The 14,060-nt window shown below is 32.2% G+C and overlaps 3 protein-coding genes across 4 annotated transcripts; 1 reads left to right on the top strand and 2 right to left on the bottom strand.

The window, feature by feature from the left end:
• The first annotated feature begins 1,215 nt into the window (after positions 1-1,215).
• On the top strand, positions 1,216-3,902 carry LOC123904174 (cation/H(+) antiporter 15-like). Its single transcript, XM_045953864.1, has 3 exons — positions 1,216-1,413; positions 1,541-2,548; positions 2,652-3,902. Exons 1-3 carry the CDS (start codon positions 1,216-1,218, stop codon positions 3,900-3,902), a joined length of 2,457 nt encoding a protein of 818 aa, XP_045809820.1.
• Positions 2,754-7,217, bottom strand: LOC123909570 (pterin-4-alpha-carbinolamine dehydratase 2, mitochondrial). 2 transcript variants are annotated; one of them, XM_045960427.1, is made up of 7 exons: positions 7,055-7,217; positions 6,934-6,980; positions 6,769-6,854; positions 6,456-6,579; positions 6,069-6,137; positions 4,414-4,541; positions 2,754-3,489 (listed from the first exon to the last, which is right to left on the bottom strand). In XM_045960427.1, the coding sequence occupies exons 1-6, from the start codon at positions 7,192-7,194 to the stop codon at positions 4,453-4,455; spliced, it is 555 nt and encodes a 184-aa protein (XP_045816383.1). In that variant the 5' UTR covers positions 7,195-7,217; the 3' UTR covers positions 2,754-3,489; positions 4,414-4,452. The 2 variants fall into 2 exon arrangements, with proteins under 2 accessions (XP_045816383.1, XP_045816385.1); XM_045960429.1 differs by having other exon boundaries at positions 4,436-4,541.
• A 568-nt stretch (positions 7,218-7,785) lies between these two features.
• Positions 7,786-12,428, bottom strand: LOC123909858 (sulfite exporter TauE/SafE family protein 3-like). Its single transcript, XM_045960787.1, has 12 exons — positions 11,993-12,428; positions 11,725-11,884; positions 11,362-11,562; positions 10,883-10,947; positions 10,753-10,792; positions 10,363-10,412; positions 10,189-10,275; positions 10,041-10,091; positions 9,479-9,700; positions 8,561-8,654; positions 8,325-8,465; positions 7,786-8,050 (listed from the first exon to the last, which is right to left on the bottom strand). The coding sequence occupies exons 1-12, from the start codon at positions 12,212-12,214 to the stop codon at positions 7,968-7,970; spliced, it is 1,416 nt and encodes a 471-aa protein (XP_045816743.1). The 5' UTR covers positions 12,215-12,428; the 3' UTR covers positions 7,786-7,967.
• Between the last annotated feature and the right edge of the window lie 1,632 nt (positions 12,429-14,060).

Raw genomic sequence — 14,060 nt, 5'->3', positions numbered from 1 at the left:
TTGCTGGTGGCAGCAACTAAAGATTTTTACTATAATAGCTCTAACTTTTTTCTAAAAAAATAAAATAGCAAGGAAATTCTTATGGATGCACATTCATTTAGTGTGACATTATTTCATATTATAAAATACTACATCCATCTTTAAAGAGAAGACCTTGTTGAAAAAGTTACGGAGATTAAAAAAGTGGGGTGTGATATTAAATTTGTTGACAATTAATATTGTTTTTACAATTTTATCATAAAAAAAAAAAGAATGTGTTAATGTTTTTTCCAGACCATTTATTACATATTGTAAAAAATATGCATTTTAATTATGAATATATTGTCCCCGTGAGTTTAGCTCAGTTGGTAGGAATATCGCACTATATGTGCAGGAGTCCGGGTTCGAACCTAGGAAACTCCACTAATTCACCTTTAAGGTGGATTTTCTAGCCACTAGGCTACTTGACAAAATTATGGATATATTGATAAAGAAATAATTAATGCCCTTAAAAATTTGAAATGAATCTTATAGAAAGGACAAAGAAAAATCTAAGAGTATTATATTTAAGGACGAAAGTAGTAAGTGCGGTTTTTTTTTTTTTTTTTTATAACAGAGCATGATGATTAAACCCAAGACTTCATGCATACTATCAAAACTCATCACTACTAGACCAAACCTAATGGCTTTAGTAGGCGCGATTTTAGTAAATAAATACACATTTAAAGGTACTTAGTTAATACTATTCTAAAAATAATTTATTTTGTAAAACATACGTTTGAATAAAATATCCAAACGTAGAAAAACCAAAAAAAAAAAAACATCCAAACGTAAATCATGTTTGACAAATTCATTTTTTTAACTTAAAAATTGACATTTACTTAAAAGTACATTTGCAAATGTTGGTCCAAACACACCGTATTCGTGTGTGTAACATGCTGTTAGGAGGTGTCATTGTTGCACTGTAGAATATGAAGTTAAATATAGAAAGACAAGGAAATCATAAATTCATAACTACTATAACTAATAATTACAAGTTGAATGCCACCTCAAATAGATAAAAATGGCTTTAATCAGTTTTCTCCTATATTTGAATTATTTCTGTCGTTATAAATAAATACAAATAATGCAACCTTTTAAGCTCATTTACCTCCTTGTTACATAGTCGCAAAAACATTACAAGAATATCACACAAAATTTAAATTCATATATGAGAAGAAAAAGAAGGAATTAAATATGGGTGGTAGTGGTGTGCTTCCAGCATGTTATGAAGTATATGTGCATAATTCAAGTCGAATATGGCAAACTGGTAATATCTTAAACGAAGAGCTCCCCATTATTGCCACTCAAATTGTCTTTATTGTAGCTTTGTCTCGTCTTTTATTCTTCATCTATAAACCTCTTCATCAACCTCGTCTCATTTCACAAATCTCTGTAAGTACATGATATCTTTATTCTTCATCTTTATATTTTTTGATAATAAAATGGAAATTACATGTTTGAATGTTAGCAAGTACAGATATTTTCAATGTAATAATTTGTTCCAAATTATTAAATGTAGGTTGGTTTTCTACTAACTCCACCATTACTTGGGAGATTCACGCCTATTTTCACATTCATTTTTCCTGCAAGAGGGGTGATTAACATTGAAGTTCTAGCACATATTGGTGTCATATACACTGCATTCCTCAGTGGTTTGGAGATAAACTTGAATACCATATTAAATGTTAAAAAGAAAGCTGCAACGATTGCAATATCCGGGATTATCTTTCCAATGGTGATGGGACCCGCTTTATACACTATACATCGAAAAGTTTATGTCAACAATGATGTTTTTCAAATTGATGAAAGTAAAATGAATGCTTATGTACTATGGACTTTAGTACTAACTGTGACGGGTTTTCCGGTTGTAGTTCACTCCCTTTTTGAGCTCAAACTTCTTTATACTGGTCTTGGTAAGATTGCATTAACGACAACTATGATCAGTGACACATATGCTTGGATTTTATTTACATTATTTATGCCGTTTTCACTTAATGGTCCAAAAGCAATATATTCAGTGGTAAGCACAATAATATTTGCTATCATTTGCATCTTTGTGGTGCGTCCTATCATTGTAAAGGTCATTGATCGCAAGACAGAAAGAGATGAATGGGATGAAAACCAATTACTCTTTGTAGTTATGGGGATTTTGGTTTGCTCGCACATAACAGATGTTCTTGGCACACATAGCATTGTTGGAGCTTTTGTGTACGGGTTGATTTTACCTCACAGTAAATTTGCTGACATGGTGGTTTCAATGACTGATGATTTCGGTGGCGCATTCTTGGCACCATTATTCTTTGGTGGCAATGGACAGCGACTCATGGTAGAATCCATTTTCAACCAGCAAAATTGGCCTTTGACAGTTATGGTTATAGTCCTATTGTGTGTTCCAAAGATATTAAGCACTTTGTTTGCCACCTTCTTTTTTGGTATGCCTACTCGTGACGGTTTTGCTCTAGGAGTAATTCTTAATACAAAGGGTGTGGTTGCATTGATAATGCTTAACACCGCTTGGGATAGATCGGTATTTATCAACTTGATAATTATTTTTTAATCTATTTTTCAGTTACTCTTAAGTCAAGATTATTGCAATTTAAACAATGATTTATTCTATTGTGTCATTGTAGATTCTTTCTGTACCAACCTATGCTGTTTTAACCTCCGGAGTCCTTTTAATGACTATAGTGGTGTCTCCCGTTATCAATGCCATATACAAGCCCAGAATGCGATTTGAGCAAAACAAGCTAAAGACTATACAAATGCTAAGACTTGACGCAGAGCTCGGGATTTTAGCATGTGTTCACAATACTCGCCAAACTACAGGGATTATCAGCCTCATTGAATCTTTCAATGCCACTAGACTTTCTCCTATACATGTTTTTGCACTTTACCTTGTTGAGCTCACAAGACGTGCTGGCGCACTTATTGCTGCTCATATGGAGAAGCCTAGTAGCCAACCCATAGAACAAAATCTTACAAGATCCCAGGAAGAGCTAGAATGCATTAGCAATACCTTTGGATCATTTGGAGAGGCATATGATGCTGTTAGAGTGCAAACCTTAAATGTTGTGTCAGCCTATGCAACCATTCACGAGGACATAAACAACACAGCAAATGAAAAAGGGACAAGCTTGATTATCCTTCCATTCCACAAACAACTAAGTTCAGGAGGTGCACTTGAAACAACCAATATTGCATACAAAGATATAAACTTGAATGTGATGCAAAGTGCACCTTGCTCTGTGGGAATATTTGTTGATCGTGGTCTTGGGTCATTATCAAAAATGAACTTTTGCATAAATATGATCTTTGTTGGAGGTCCTGACGATCGTGAAGCCTTAGCAGTTGCATGGAGGATGGTAGGGCACCCAAGAATCCAATTATCAGTGATTCGAATGCTCTTGTTTGATGAAGCTGCAGAAGTAGACACCTCAAGCCATGTTGAAGCACAACGCAGCATACTATCTGTTGTAATGGATAATGAGAAGCAGAAGGAGTTAGATGATGCGTATGTGAATTCATTTAGACTAACAGTAGTGAACAACAATGATTATGTATCTTATTCAGAGGTTGATGTCCATTCAAGTGAAGATATTCCTGCAGTCCTCAAGGAGCTAGAGAAAGTTGGTTGCGATTTATATATAATTGGACAAGGAAATCATAGGAACTCCCGGGTCTTTTCAAATTTATCAGAATGGTGTGATTGTTTAGAACTTGGAATTATAGGGGATATGTTGGCATCAGACAATTTTAGTCCGCGCTCATCTATGCTAGTTGTGCAACAATATGGGTATGGAGGAATGGTTTTGGGATATAAATCCAACCATGTGACCACTAATAGCAATAATTTTGAGGCACTTGTCGTGAAGACAGAATAAGAATAATTGTTGGTGAGGAACTAGCCAGCACACCATGAATAAGAATAATGCTTAATTTTCTTTTGAAATTTCAAGCAACTTTGAGAATTTACTAGATTTTTGTTATGTATTTATATTTGGTACCCCGAGATATTGATTAGAGGAAGCTTTTACTGTTGTATTTTGATTGCCTACTAAAGGTCACACTTACCATACTTAATCACATTTTCATACCATCGAGTAATTATTACACATCAGTTACAACCACCAGATTTCAATAATAAAATTGACTTGTGTCAATCATATATGTGGAGAGAACTAGGCTTTTTAAAATTTTGTTGTGCTCAAACTAGTGAGCAGTGGGTATTGGGGTTTTATCAAACAGTCAAAAATATAAGCACGAGAATCTTTCATTTTTAATCATTTCCACTTGAAAAACTAGCACAAGTGAAAAACAATTTCATTGGAACTATGGATAATAATTCTAGCTGATACTTGTTTTTCAAATGAAACAAATGGAGGAAAAACTTACTAACTAGAGTATTTACACTTTCCTCTTCATATTGACAATTCAGTCAGAAGTTTTCCTTCTCAGTAAGCCATGCACATTGAGCTCGTTGATCTTAGCAGCAAATATGAAGTCATTCTCTGTCAGCCCACCTACATGAACATGGATCACTTCAAATGATGCCCTATCGTGAATATAATACATACAAACTAATTCTTATGTTGGATCAAAAAAGAACTAGGGCTGGGTAGAAAAACATGAAAAATAACATCAAATAACAACAAACGAAATTCTGGGAAGAAAGTTAAGCACGATGTTGGAAGGACAATTCAAGGCTAATAGAATGTAATATATACTAATTAATGGCGATGCAATAAAGTTTAACACAGTTAATTTAATTTTGCAATTTTTAAGAGAAGCTGATAGAAACTAGATCATGACGCTCTAAATCGGGTATACACTTTACTATTTTTCAAATAGTATCGTTGTTACTTGTTAGCATGCAGTAGTGCCAATGTGGTTGCTTTTTTTATTTAAAAGAAAAGGGGGAATGAGTTAACTTTTATTAATTAAAATGACACTACTGACCATTTTACAACCGTCGCGGGTGGATTTGAACTTTGTACCTTGAGGTTACAAGGCTAAGCTCTTACCAGTACACACCCTCCAGCAATTCAATCCTGGCTCTGCCCCCGGTTGAACCCAAGCCTATAAGGGGTTTATAAATTGTTTTCAACCAACAATAGATGCGTGAGCTTGTGGTTACTAGTTAGTGCGAACTTCACTGACAATTGTGATTTAAAAATTGAGAAAAAAGTAGAGGGACATTTTATATACAAGATAATTACACTTGAATGGAAGGTAAACTGACAATATATAGGGCAAAGAATAACTCATTGGATAATTTATTTATTTTTCTGTTTTGTTTGGATTGTGTATTAATTGTTGGTTCACTTCAGTTAAAATTGCAATAGCTATGGTATGAAGCAACAAAACAAAAATGTGGTTAAACTAATTACCTGCTTATTTGAGACCTAAAATAATATACACACAACTTCTTTCCTAGTAGTTTCCCTTGAATAAACCACATTTTCATGGATGAAAAGATGATAACTAACACAGTCATTCCTATTCTGCATTCGTCTTCCATGCAGTACCAATACCACAAAGTAGTGTTCATAAGAGAACTTCCCAAATCTGTAGATATTCTATATAAAATCCAGAGCATGCAATATTTCTCTTGGTTTTTCCAGAGAAGAATAATAGTGAAATCAGAACCCTCGAGTACTTTTTTGGTCTTTAAGTAATTCGGGATAAATATATTGTATAGTGACGTTAATTGAATGGATTGATATTGGATAGATACCGATAGATAAATCCAAATCAATCTTTTGTGTGGGGGGATACAATTGTTTTGAAGAATAAAACTTAGGACAAATTACATAGGTCAAGTTGGTCATGCTCCTCACTATAAAGATGGAAAAGAACTATAAAAACTTGATCTAAACAACTTGATAAAGCAACTCAATTTAAATCTAAGTTTTATCCTATGAAGAAGAAATCATCTTATAAATAACGCCAGCCCTACCTATAACACACACTCTTGATATTTTTTATTTTTCATAGAGCAACATCTAATAACATAATTTGAAAGTGAACAATGTATAAATAATGCATACCAACAGAATGAGTCCAAATCTCTATAGTAACATTATTCCAACCCACAAGGTGAAGATCAGGATGATGACCTGCATTATTAACATCTCGTCATTATAATGTTTTCTATGTCCAATGTAATATCAAATCAATATATAGAGGTGACAACTCAGTGATAAAAGCAAGCTCTGAGACGTACTAGTTCATATCTCATACTGGGAAAGTCGTAAAATGTTCATTAATGTCACCGACACCGTTACTAATAATAATTTCTCATTCCCTAACATATAAAAGAATATCAACAACTGCGGTCGGGAGGGGCACTTGATGCCAGATCCCCCAAACAAGATTAGGCGGCCCAGTGGGTCGGATATTGGTGGTGAAAACAAAAACAAAAAGCAGAAAAATACCTTGAGCTTCAGCAAGATCAGCTACAATTCTGAAAAACTCCAATCCTTTGTTAAAAGATTTAACTTTCCATGATCTACTTAATTTCAAAGAACCGCCTTCATTTACCAAATTCCAGTCTGAAACCTGATAACTTAAATGTCAACATTGAATAGCAACAACTATTGATACTCATAGAAATATGCAGAAAACTATTAAGCATACACAGAGGCATCGACACGGATAATAATTTAAAAAAAAAATGACATAATTCAATGTAATTATAAGTATCGGATCCAGGAGTGTTAGTGCTTGACAGGCAGAAAATTGAATAACCTTTGGAATCAGAGAATTCGCAGCATCTTCTGTCATAGGTTTCAAATCCTTTGAATTGCACGGTACACACGTCTTGGTTGATAGATCTAAAGTAACAAAATCAAAAGGAAATTACAACTACAAGTGATAAAATGAAATTAAGAAAGGAAATTAGTAATTACGCACCGTTGGAAGCATTGTTGGCAGTGGAAAATGATGTGGAATCCATTGATCTGAAATTGAAATGTAAAAGAGAGAATGAATGAATGAATGAAAAGCGGAGAAGAGGAATTTGGGAAGAAATTACCGTTTTGGTGGGAATTGGAGAAAGGATTGGAATGGAAATGTAGGGTTGGAAACAGAGAGAGGAAGTAGAGAGTGGCGAAGCTTGAGAAGAACTCGATTCATTGCATTCAAGCTGCTACACATGTTTGTTTTTTGTGCCATTTTTTCTCCTCTATCACTCGTAAATAAATAATGACCGGATATATTTTTAGTAAGAAATAACCTACTTTTTATATTTATTAAATAATTGATTGATTTATTTGATTCATAAAGATCCATTATTCAATAATTTTAAAAAAAATCAATAATTTTTTTCATTATTAGTATTTGGTTCATTGGACCACATAATCTTTAAAAAATAACAAAAACCAAGACTATGTGTATGTGACACTTAAAGAACATGTGTGGGCAGAAGAACGATCATAACTGTAGGAATGACAGAAAGTTGTTGAATATCGATTTATTCTGACAAGCAACGTTTGTTGCAGAGTTGAAAACCCTCCATAATCATGCTCTAACAACATTTGAATGAAATGGTGACGATTCTCTTTCAACTTAACCAGGTCATAGATTCGAATTCAACCTCAAAATGCAGTAGTGTTTGCAGTTCAAAATATGACTTGAAAAATTAGTTTATGAGGTTGGTGTGTGTATATCCAATGTACATGGTTAAATTGGTCCCCTGTATTTAATTTTTGATTGACTTTTACTTGGCCATCTTATGCGTAAATGTTGAATGAATGAATGTTACCATTGAGATGACAAAGAATATATTGCAGCCAACCATTACATAATACAAAATAAATTAAGGAATACAATATTAAACACAATCTTTCCAAATTTGCTTGAATGAAAATGGAATAGCTTAGGTAGACCATATCACAAGTTTGAAAAATGTTATTCTCTCAATAGTTATACATCCCATAATACCACACCTACGATTGAAGGCAAAGATCTTCAAACCCCATATACTCATGATTTTCCATCTTCACAATCATGTTCTCTATTCCTACTCCACCTGTGACACATGAAAGAGAAAATATATCAAATAATCACATTTGACATTTCAAAGAATGAGATGATGCGGGTCTTTTCTAACTTAACTAAGGTCCTGAGTTCGATTCCTAGTTTAGGCATGCAACAACGTTAAAACTCTTAGGGAGAATTTGCTGCCCATTTGAGTCCCACAAAGCTTGAGCGATTAGTCTCCGCAGTTGTGCGTAAAAGATACCTTTTACGCCAAAAGAAATAATGCTAGGCTATGCATCTGAAATTAAAATCATAGAAAGTACCTAAACTGATTGCACTTATGAAAATGGTTGATGCTAGTATGAAGATAATAATTGATGCACGACCAAGGATTGCAATTATCTTTCTCACAACATGTTGACCAGCAAATGCAGCTATGGTTGCAATCAAGACAAAGTATGAAGCTGCAACAAAGTGTGAAAAGTAAATTAATAAAAAAACTAATAGGTAACATTTTTCACAATTGTTGATATCAAATTAGTAACAAATAAAGTATTACCATAAGGTACTGGGAATCGATCTAAATAGTAATATTGTACTACTGACATGGAGGATGAAAAAAGCATGGAAAATGTTGATGTAGCACTTGCTACCTGCAGGAAGACAACAAATTTATTATTAGCTAGAATTTGTATTAACTCAACATGCAAAGCTAGCTCTATGAGGGTGATAATCATCCTTTATAAATTTTAACTTTTTTTGGAATAAAAGTATAAATATATAATGAAATGTGATCCAAAATGAGAACTTCAAAAGTTTTGGTTCAAACTTGAAATTTCAAAAAGTTGAGGGACCGATTTGCAAATATGAAAAGGAGTCGACCTGCATTTTTCTAAAATTTAAGGACTAATTTGCAAATTGTGAAAATTCATAGGGACTAATTTGCAGTTTTTAAAAAATATAGGGACCATTTTACAAAATTAGAAAAATAAATAGGGTCTAATATGTAAATATTTGAAACTTATAGGAATCAATTTGCATTATTTGAAAGAATAATAAGGACCAATTTGTGATTCACAAAGTATAGAAGAAATTTCAAATTCTTAATATTTAGGTTGTATTTGAAATTCACTAAATTTAGTTTTGAAAAAATACTTCATAAAATGTTTCCGTGAGCTTAGCTTAGTTGGTAAGAACATTACATTATATATGCAGGGCCGATGTTCGAACCCCAAACACCCCACTTATTCACCTTAAAGAGTGAATTTCTAGTCACTAGACTACTTAACAAACAAAAAAAACTTTATAAAATACATTCATTTTGAAAATTCATCAAATTTATTCTCCAAACAATGAAATTTACTTTGAAAAAATTGAATAACCCTTTAAAGTTAAATTACCTCAAAAAATTCATCCATCTAACCACACTCATAAGATAGTAAATAGACAAGATCACAATAATTGTATAAGAATATACCTGAGGAGGAATTCCTAATTCTAGAAAAAGTGGTCCCAAAATGAAGCCACCTCCTAAACCAAGCAACCCTCCAACCATACCAGCTATTATTCCACATAAACAATATAGACAAATTTGATGAACCTTCCAATTTGTAATTTCCTTCCCCTTTGATCCAATCACCCTTGTTCCTTTGTATAAGCATACGGATTCAAAAAGTGTAACAGAGATAGCAATAGGAACCTTGTGAATTTGAAAATCAAATTTCATTAATTTGTCATTGGCTTGACATGGTATTATATTATATGTAAATTTCACTAAAGTTAAACATTTAAAAAACTATAAACATTTTATTGATAGTTGATACTTTATAGCAATATTAATCTACGAAGCACAAAAACAAACATTTCACAAACTCAGACACATCGACACCAATAATAATTTAAGAAAATGACATAATTCAATATAATCCTAAGTATTGGTGTCGGGACACGTATAACTCGAGAAGTGTCCGTGCTTCATAGATGTCAATTACTTAATAGGATTAGACTTAATGCATACTAAATATTGGAGATTACTTTACCTGCAAGAAATTAAGAATCCAATACTGAATGGAGCAAGTCTTTGTGTATGTCTGCATATAAATACATAAAAGTGCATCAACTAAATATAAGGAAAAATAGGTAAATTTTAAACAATAAATGATTATATTTAATAGATTAATATATTACCTTAACAATCTGAACAATGAGAAAAGCAATCCAAACATACACAAGGAGTGATAATTCTTTCCAATAAATGTTCTTTACAAAAGGGACCTGCATGATAAATTTTAAAAAGTTGATAAAGCAAGATAAATTATTAACAGAATTCTAATTTCTATTTCGAAAAATTGTTGTCATTACCACTTCATCTTGTATCTCAGTTGGACCATTTGGAAGGGGCTTGTAGTCATCTGCATAAGCATCAGAAATAAGGTTATAACTTAAAAAAACAGTATCAAGTATCAACTAAGCTGCAGTTTATTATGTGTAAATTTAGCTTTTCTGTTTGCATTATTTAATATGAAGTTATAATGGTACATATAATAATTAGTTTGTTTGAAATAATTTATTTACCGGCTTATTGCCGATTGTATCAGTGTTTGAGAGAACTTATGAAAATGTGCTACGACAAGTCTACGATCTAGTGAACTGAAATAACTTATATGAATCCTTCACTCTATTTTTCTATGCTATCTTCAATTTGCTTTTAGCTATAATCATGTTTCAAAATGATCTTTTATAGGGACTTACCACCTGTCTTTGGTTCTTCTTCCAACTGTTTGGCTGCTTCCTATAAGTCAAAGTAGTTTAGTTTCTTACCACCAAAGATTGAAGCAATGAGACTCAACTTCAAAATTTTATTTGTGCAAGGTAAATTTACCTTTTTCAACATTGTTTCCTTTTTCCATGTAGCTATGCCTTTGAATAATGCTTTTGTTGATGTACCTACCATAGATTAATTATTTTCATGTTAGTAGCCAAGGCATAATGGACATAATAGTAAATAGATAAATAACTTCATCTACAACATTGGCGGATTTAGATTGACTGCAATCACCAAAAAAATTTAGTCAAAATAGTCAATAAACATCGACCGTTAAATGGAGATCAAACAGTTTGTGTTTTAACTTAAAAAATCCGATATACAATACAACTTAAAATTGTGATCATATGATCGCAAACGCACGATCGAGATTACAACTTTAAGAAATGTTGACTGCAAGCAATCCATTTTTCATAAAAATTTCTGTTAGAATTAAGGTTCGGCCTAACTCAAATAGTTCATAGCCGTCGAACATTTATAACTACTAATTTGGCGATATATATCTAGTCGATGTGGAATCTCAACAATAATATTACCTATAAATAAGATGATAAGCAAAACTGTGACCATCCAATCAGCAAACATGACATTACATACAACTCCAATACTTATTCCAAGCATCAACATAGGTTGAAAAAGCAAAGCCAAATCATAATCTATAAGTGGCATGTCTAGTGTTGGATGCCTAAGCCTCATATTGTAGTAAACAGTTGACAATGCTGCACCCATTATCATACCTGCATTTACCAATTCAAATCAAGAATATAAGCAAACCACCAGAGTCTAGCGCAAGTGGTTAGTGCACAGTGTGTGTAAACTTTGGAGTACTGAGTTCGATTTCTACTGATAAAAAAAATAGCGAAATATTAGATATATTGAGGTATATTATATAAACTAACACTTGGAAATGGCTGTAGAAGACTTAGGATCAAAGCCAATGATCAAAGCAAGCATTGGAACAAAAATTCCACCACCTCCTACACCTCCAACACTTCCCAAAGCTGCCCCCAAAAATCCAACAATTGATCCAACTATGATTTTCCAATCAAATTTCATTTCCTACATTATAATGCATATCAGATAACTATATATAAAAACAAAAATAATTAACTAAACACTATATATAAATCAATTCATAGCATATGTTAATTAATTTCATGAACTCACAGGCCAAACAGGTTCATAAGAAGATTTTCCACTTTCCCATAAGAAATCAACCATTGCTTTTAGAAATCCATTTGTTTCTTTCTCAACATGATTTCTTGATTCTTTTTCTTTCAAAACTCTTTCAGCTAAACAAACATTGCTGATCATAGTGAGGAGGATGCACAAGGTTAGCCAAGTTGATGCCGTAACCGAAGAAGTTCCATGTTTTACTTCTGTAGCCATGTGTGGAAGATGAGAAATCAGAGATAGGAATGTATGAGAAATGATATGATGATTTAAGACCAATGTTGTATACCAATTTCCTCAACTCTTTTTCTATTGGATTTTTTGTTTCTATTAAGTATATATGGTTGAGAAAGGAAATTTCTGTAAAATTGAGGAGTACATTCTAACCCCTCATCTTGTTTTTTTATAAATAATGTTACATATTAACAAATGCACACTTCTTTCTTAATTTCACTCGATTATTAAGATAGCGGATAATAACAGGAAGTGTAACACATTCTTTAACACGCATTTGATAAACACACTTTCGTATTGGTCGAAGGGGACCTCGAATATGGCTGTGGTCCAATGGTGGACCTCATGGACTTACTTGTTACAACATGTTTCATTTGTGTTGTTACTAGATTGTAATAATATTAAATTTTCTTAACAGAATAAAAAGTTGGATTATATATTGATATACCAAGTTAATCTCAAGGGGCCATCTTCAAACCATATTTCTAAATAAAGTCTATTAAGTACGCTCAGATTGTAAAATGTGTGTGTGAGTTTCCAATAGTTTGTCATTTCGTCTATCTACCAGGAAAAAAAATTGATGTTCCAATGCTGCATTTTTGTTTTAATATAGAAAATCCATTAATTCAGATGTTTCCCTTATATTGTTTGTAGTTCAAATTGATACGAATAAAAACTCATGTTAGTGTTGAGAAAATGCCAACGGTCCTATAGGAAACTTCATAGAAGAAGCATTTTGCGTTTTTATAGTAATCTCGTCGTTTACATTATTTTGGAACAATGTAATCAGGTGTAATTAGTTAAGAGAAGAGAAACTGAAATGTATACATATCTTATATATACCTCGAGACAAATATGAGATTAAGTTTTAGACACTAACGATATAAAATTGTTTTACACACTCACTCATTCCATCTACGGGAGAAGAGGTTCGATCCATACGCGAGGTGGAGACTTTGGTATGGGGTCACCTGTTCGGCGCGCTAATGCTCTTTGGCTCCTTTACTTTAGTTGTAATTAAAATATGTCAAATAGATATTTGTATAAATATTTTATATATGAACAAATCTATAAAAAATGATATCATTTGAGTGATTTGAATTGATGCATGTATAAAAATATTTTAAATTGTATATACACACAAATTATATTTTATTTAATATATATTAATCATGAATTTTATTTTAGTTTTTGTTATACCACGTTAATTATAGATACAAAATTTTTACCGTTGTTTAAGTGTGATTAATCTCTCATTAATCAATTTTTTTCCATATGCAAGAGCTAAGGTTAGAACTGAACCCCTATTCATCTACTATATAAGAAAAGAACATGCATATGAAATTCCCATGTTACCCCTGCTTAAGAATGTGACACATCATCATTTTTAAGGGTATTTTGTGTCATATTTGAAAGTTGATAAATAACTTTAATTTTTTTATTTTATTTTTTCTGGTGGTTACTTCCATTATACTTGATTTATGGACTTCAACTCAATATTCAATTAAGTTAATTTTTAATTTTAAGTTCAACTAATACATTTAATTAATTTAATATGAGAATAAGATGGGAGAAAAACTGAAAAACTCCCGTAAAATAATGTTGAGACTAATATATTATGTTGTCTACTTTTTTAAATTATTTTACGGGTTATATATGTGAATCTAATTTTATTGTTTATATATACGGGCCTTATATTTTTACTCATATAATAATAAAGTTCTCGGATTATGTGGTTAATAACGGGGACATAATCTTTTGTGTTAATTCTGAGGGACCTATGTTTTTCCTCTTATTAATAAGGTTTCTCATTCTTTAATAATTTATG

Source organism: Trifolium pratense, linkage group LG2 (assembly GCF_020283565.1).
Source record: "Trifolium pratense cultivar HEN17-A07 linkage group LG2, ARS_RC_1.1, whole genome shotgun sequence".
Lineage (NCBI taxonomy): Eukaryota > Viridiplantae > Streptophyta > Magnoliopsida > Fabales > Fabaceae > Trifolium > Trifolium pratense.
This window is presented reverse-complemented; position numbering and strand designations above follow the sequence as displayed.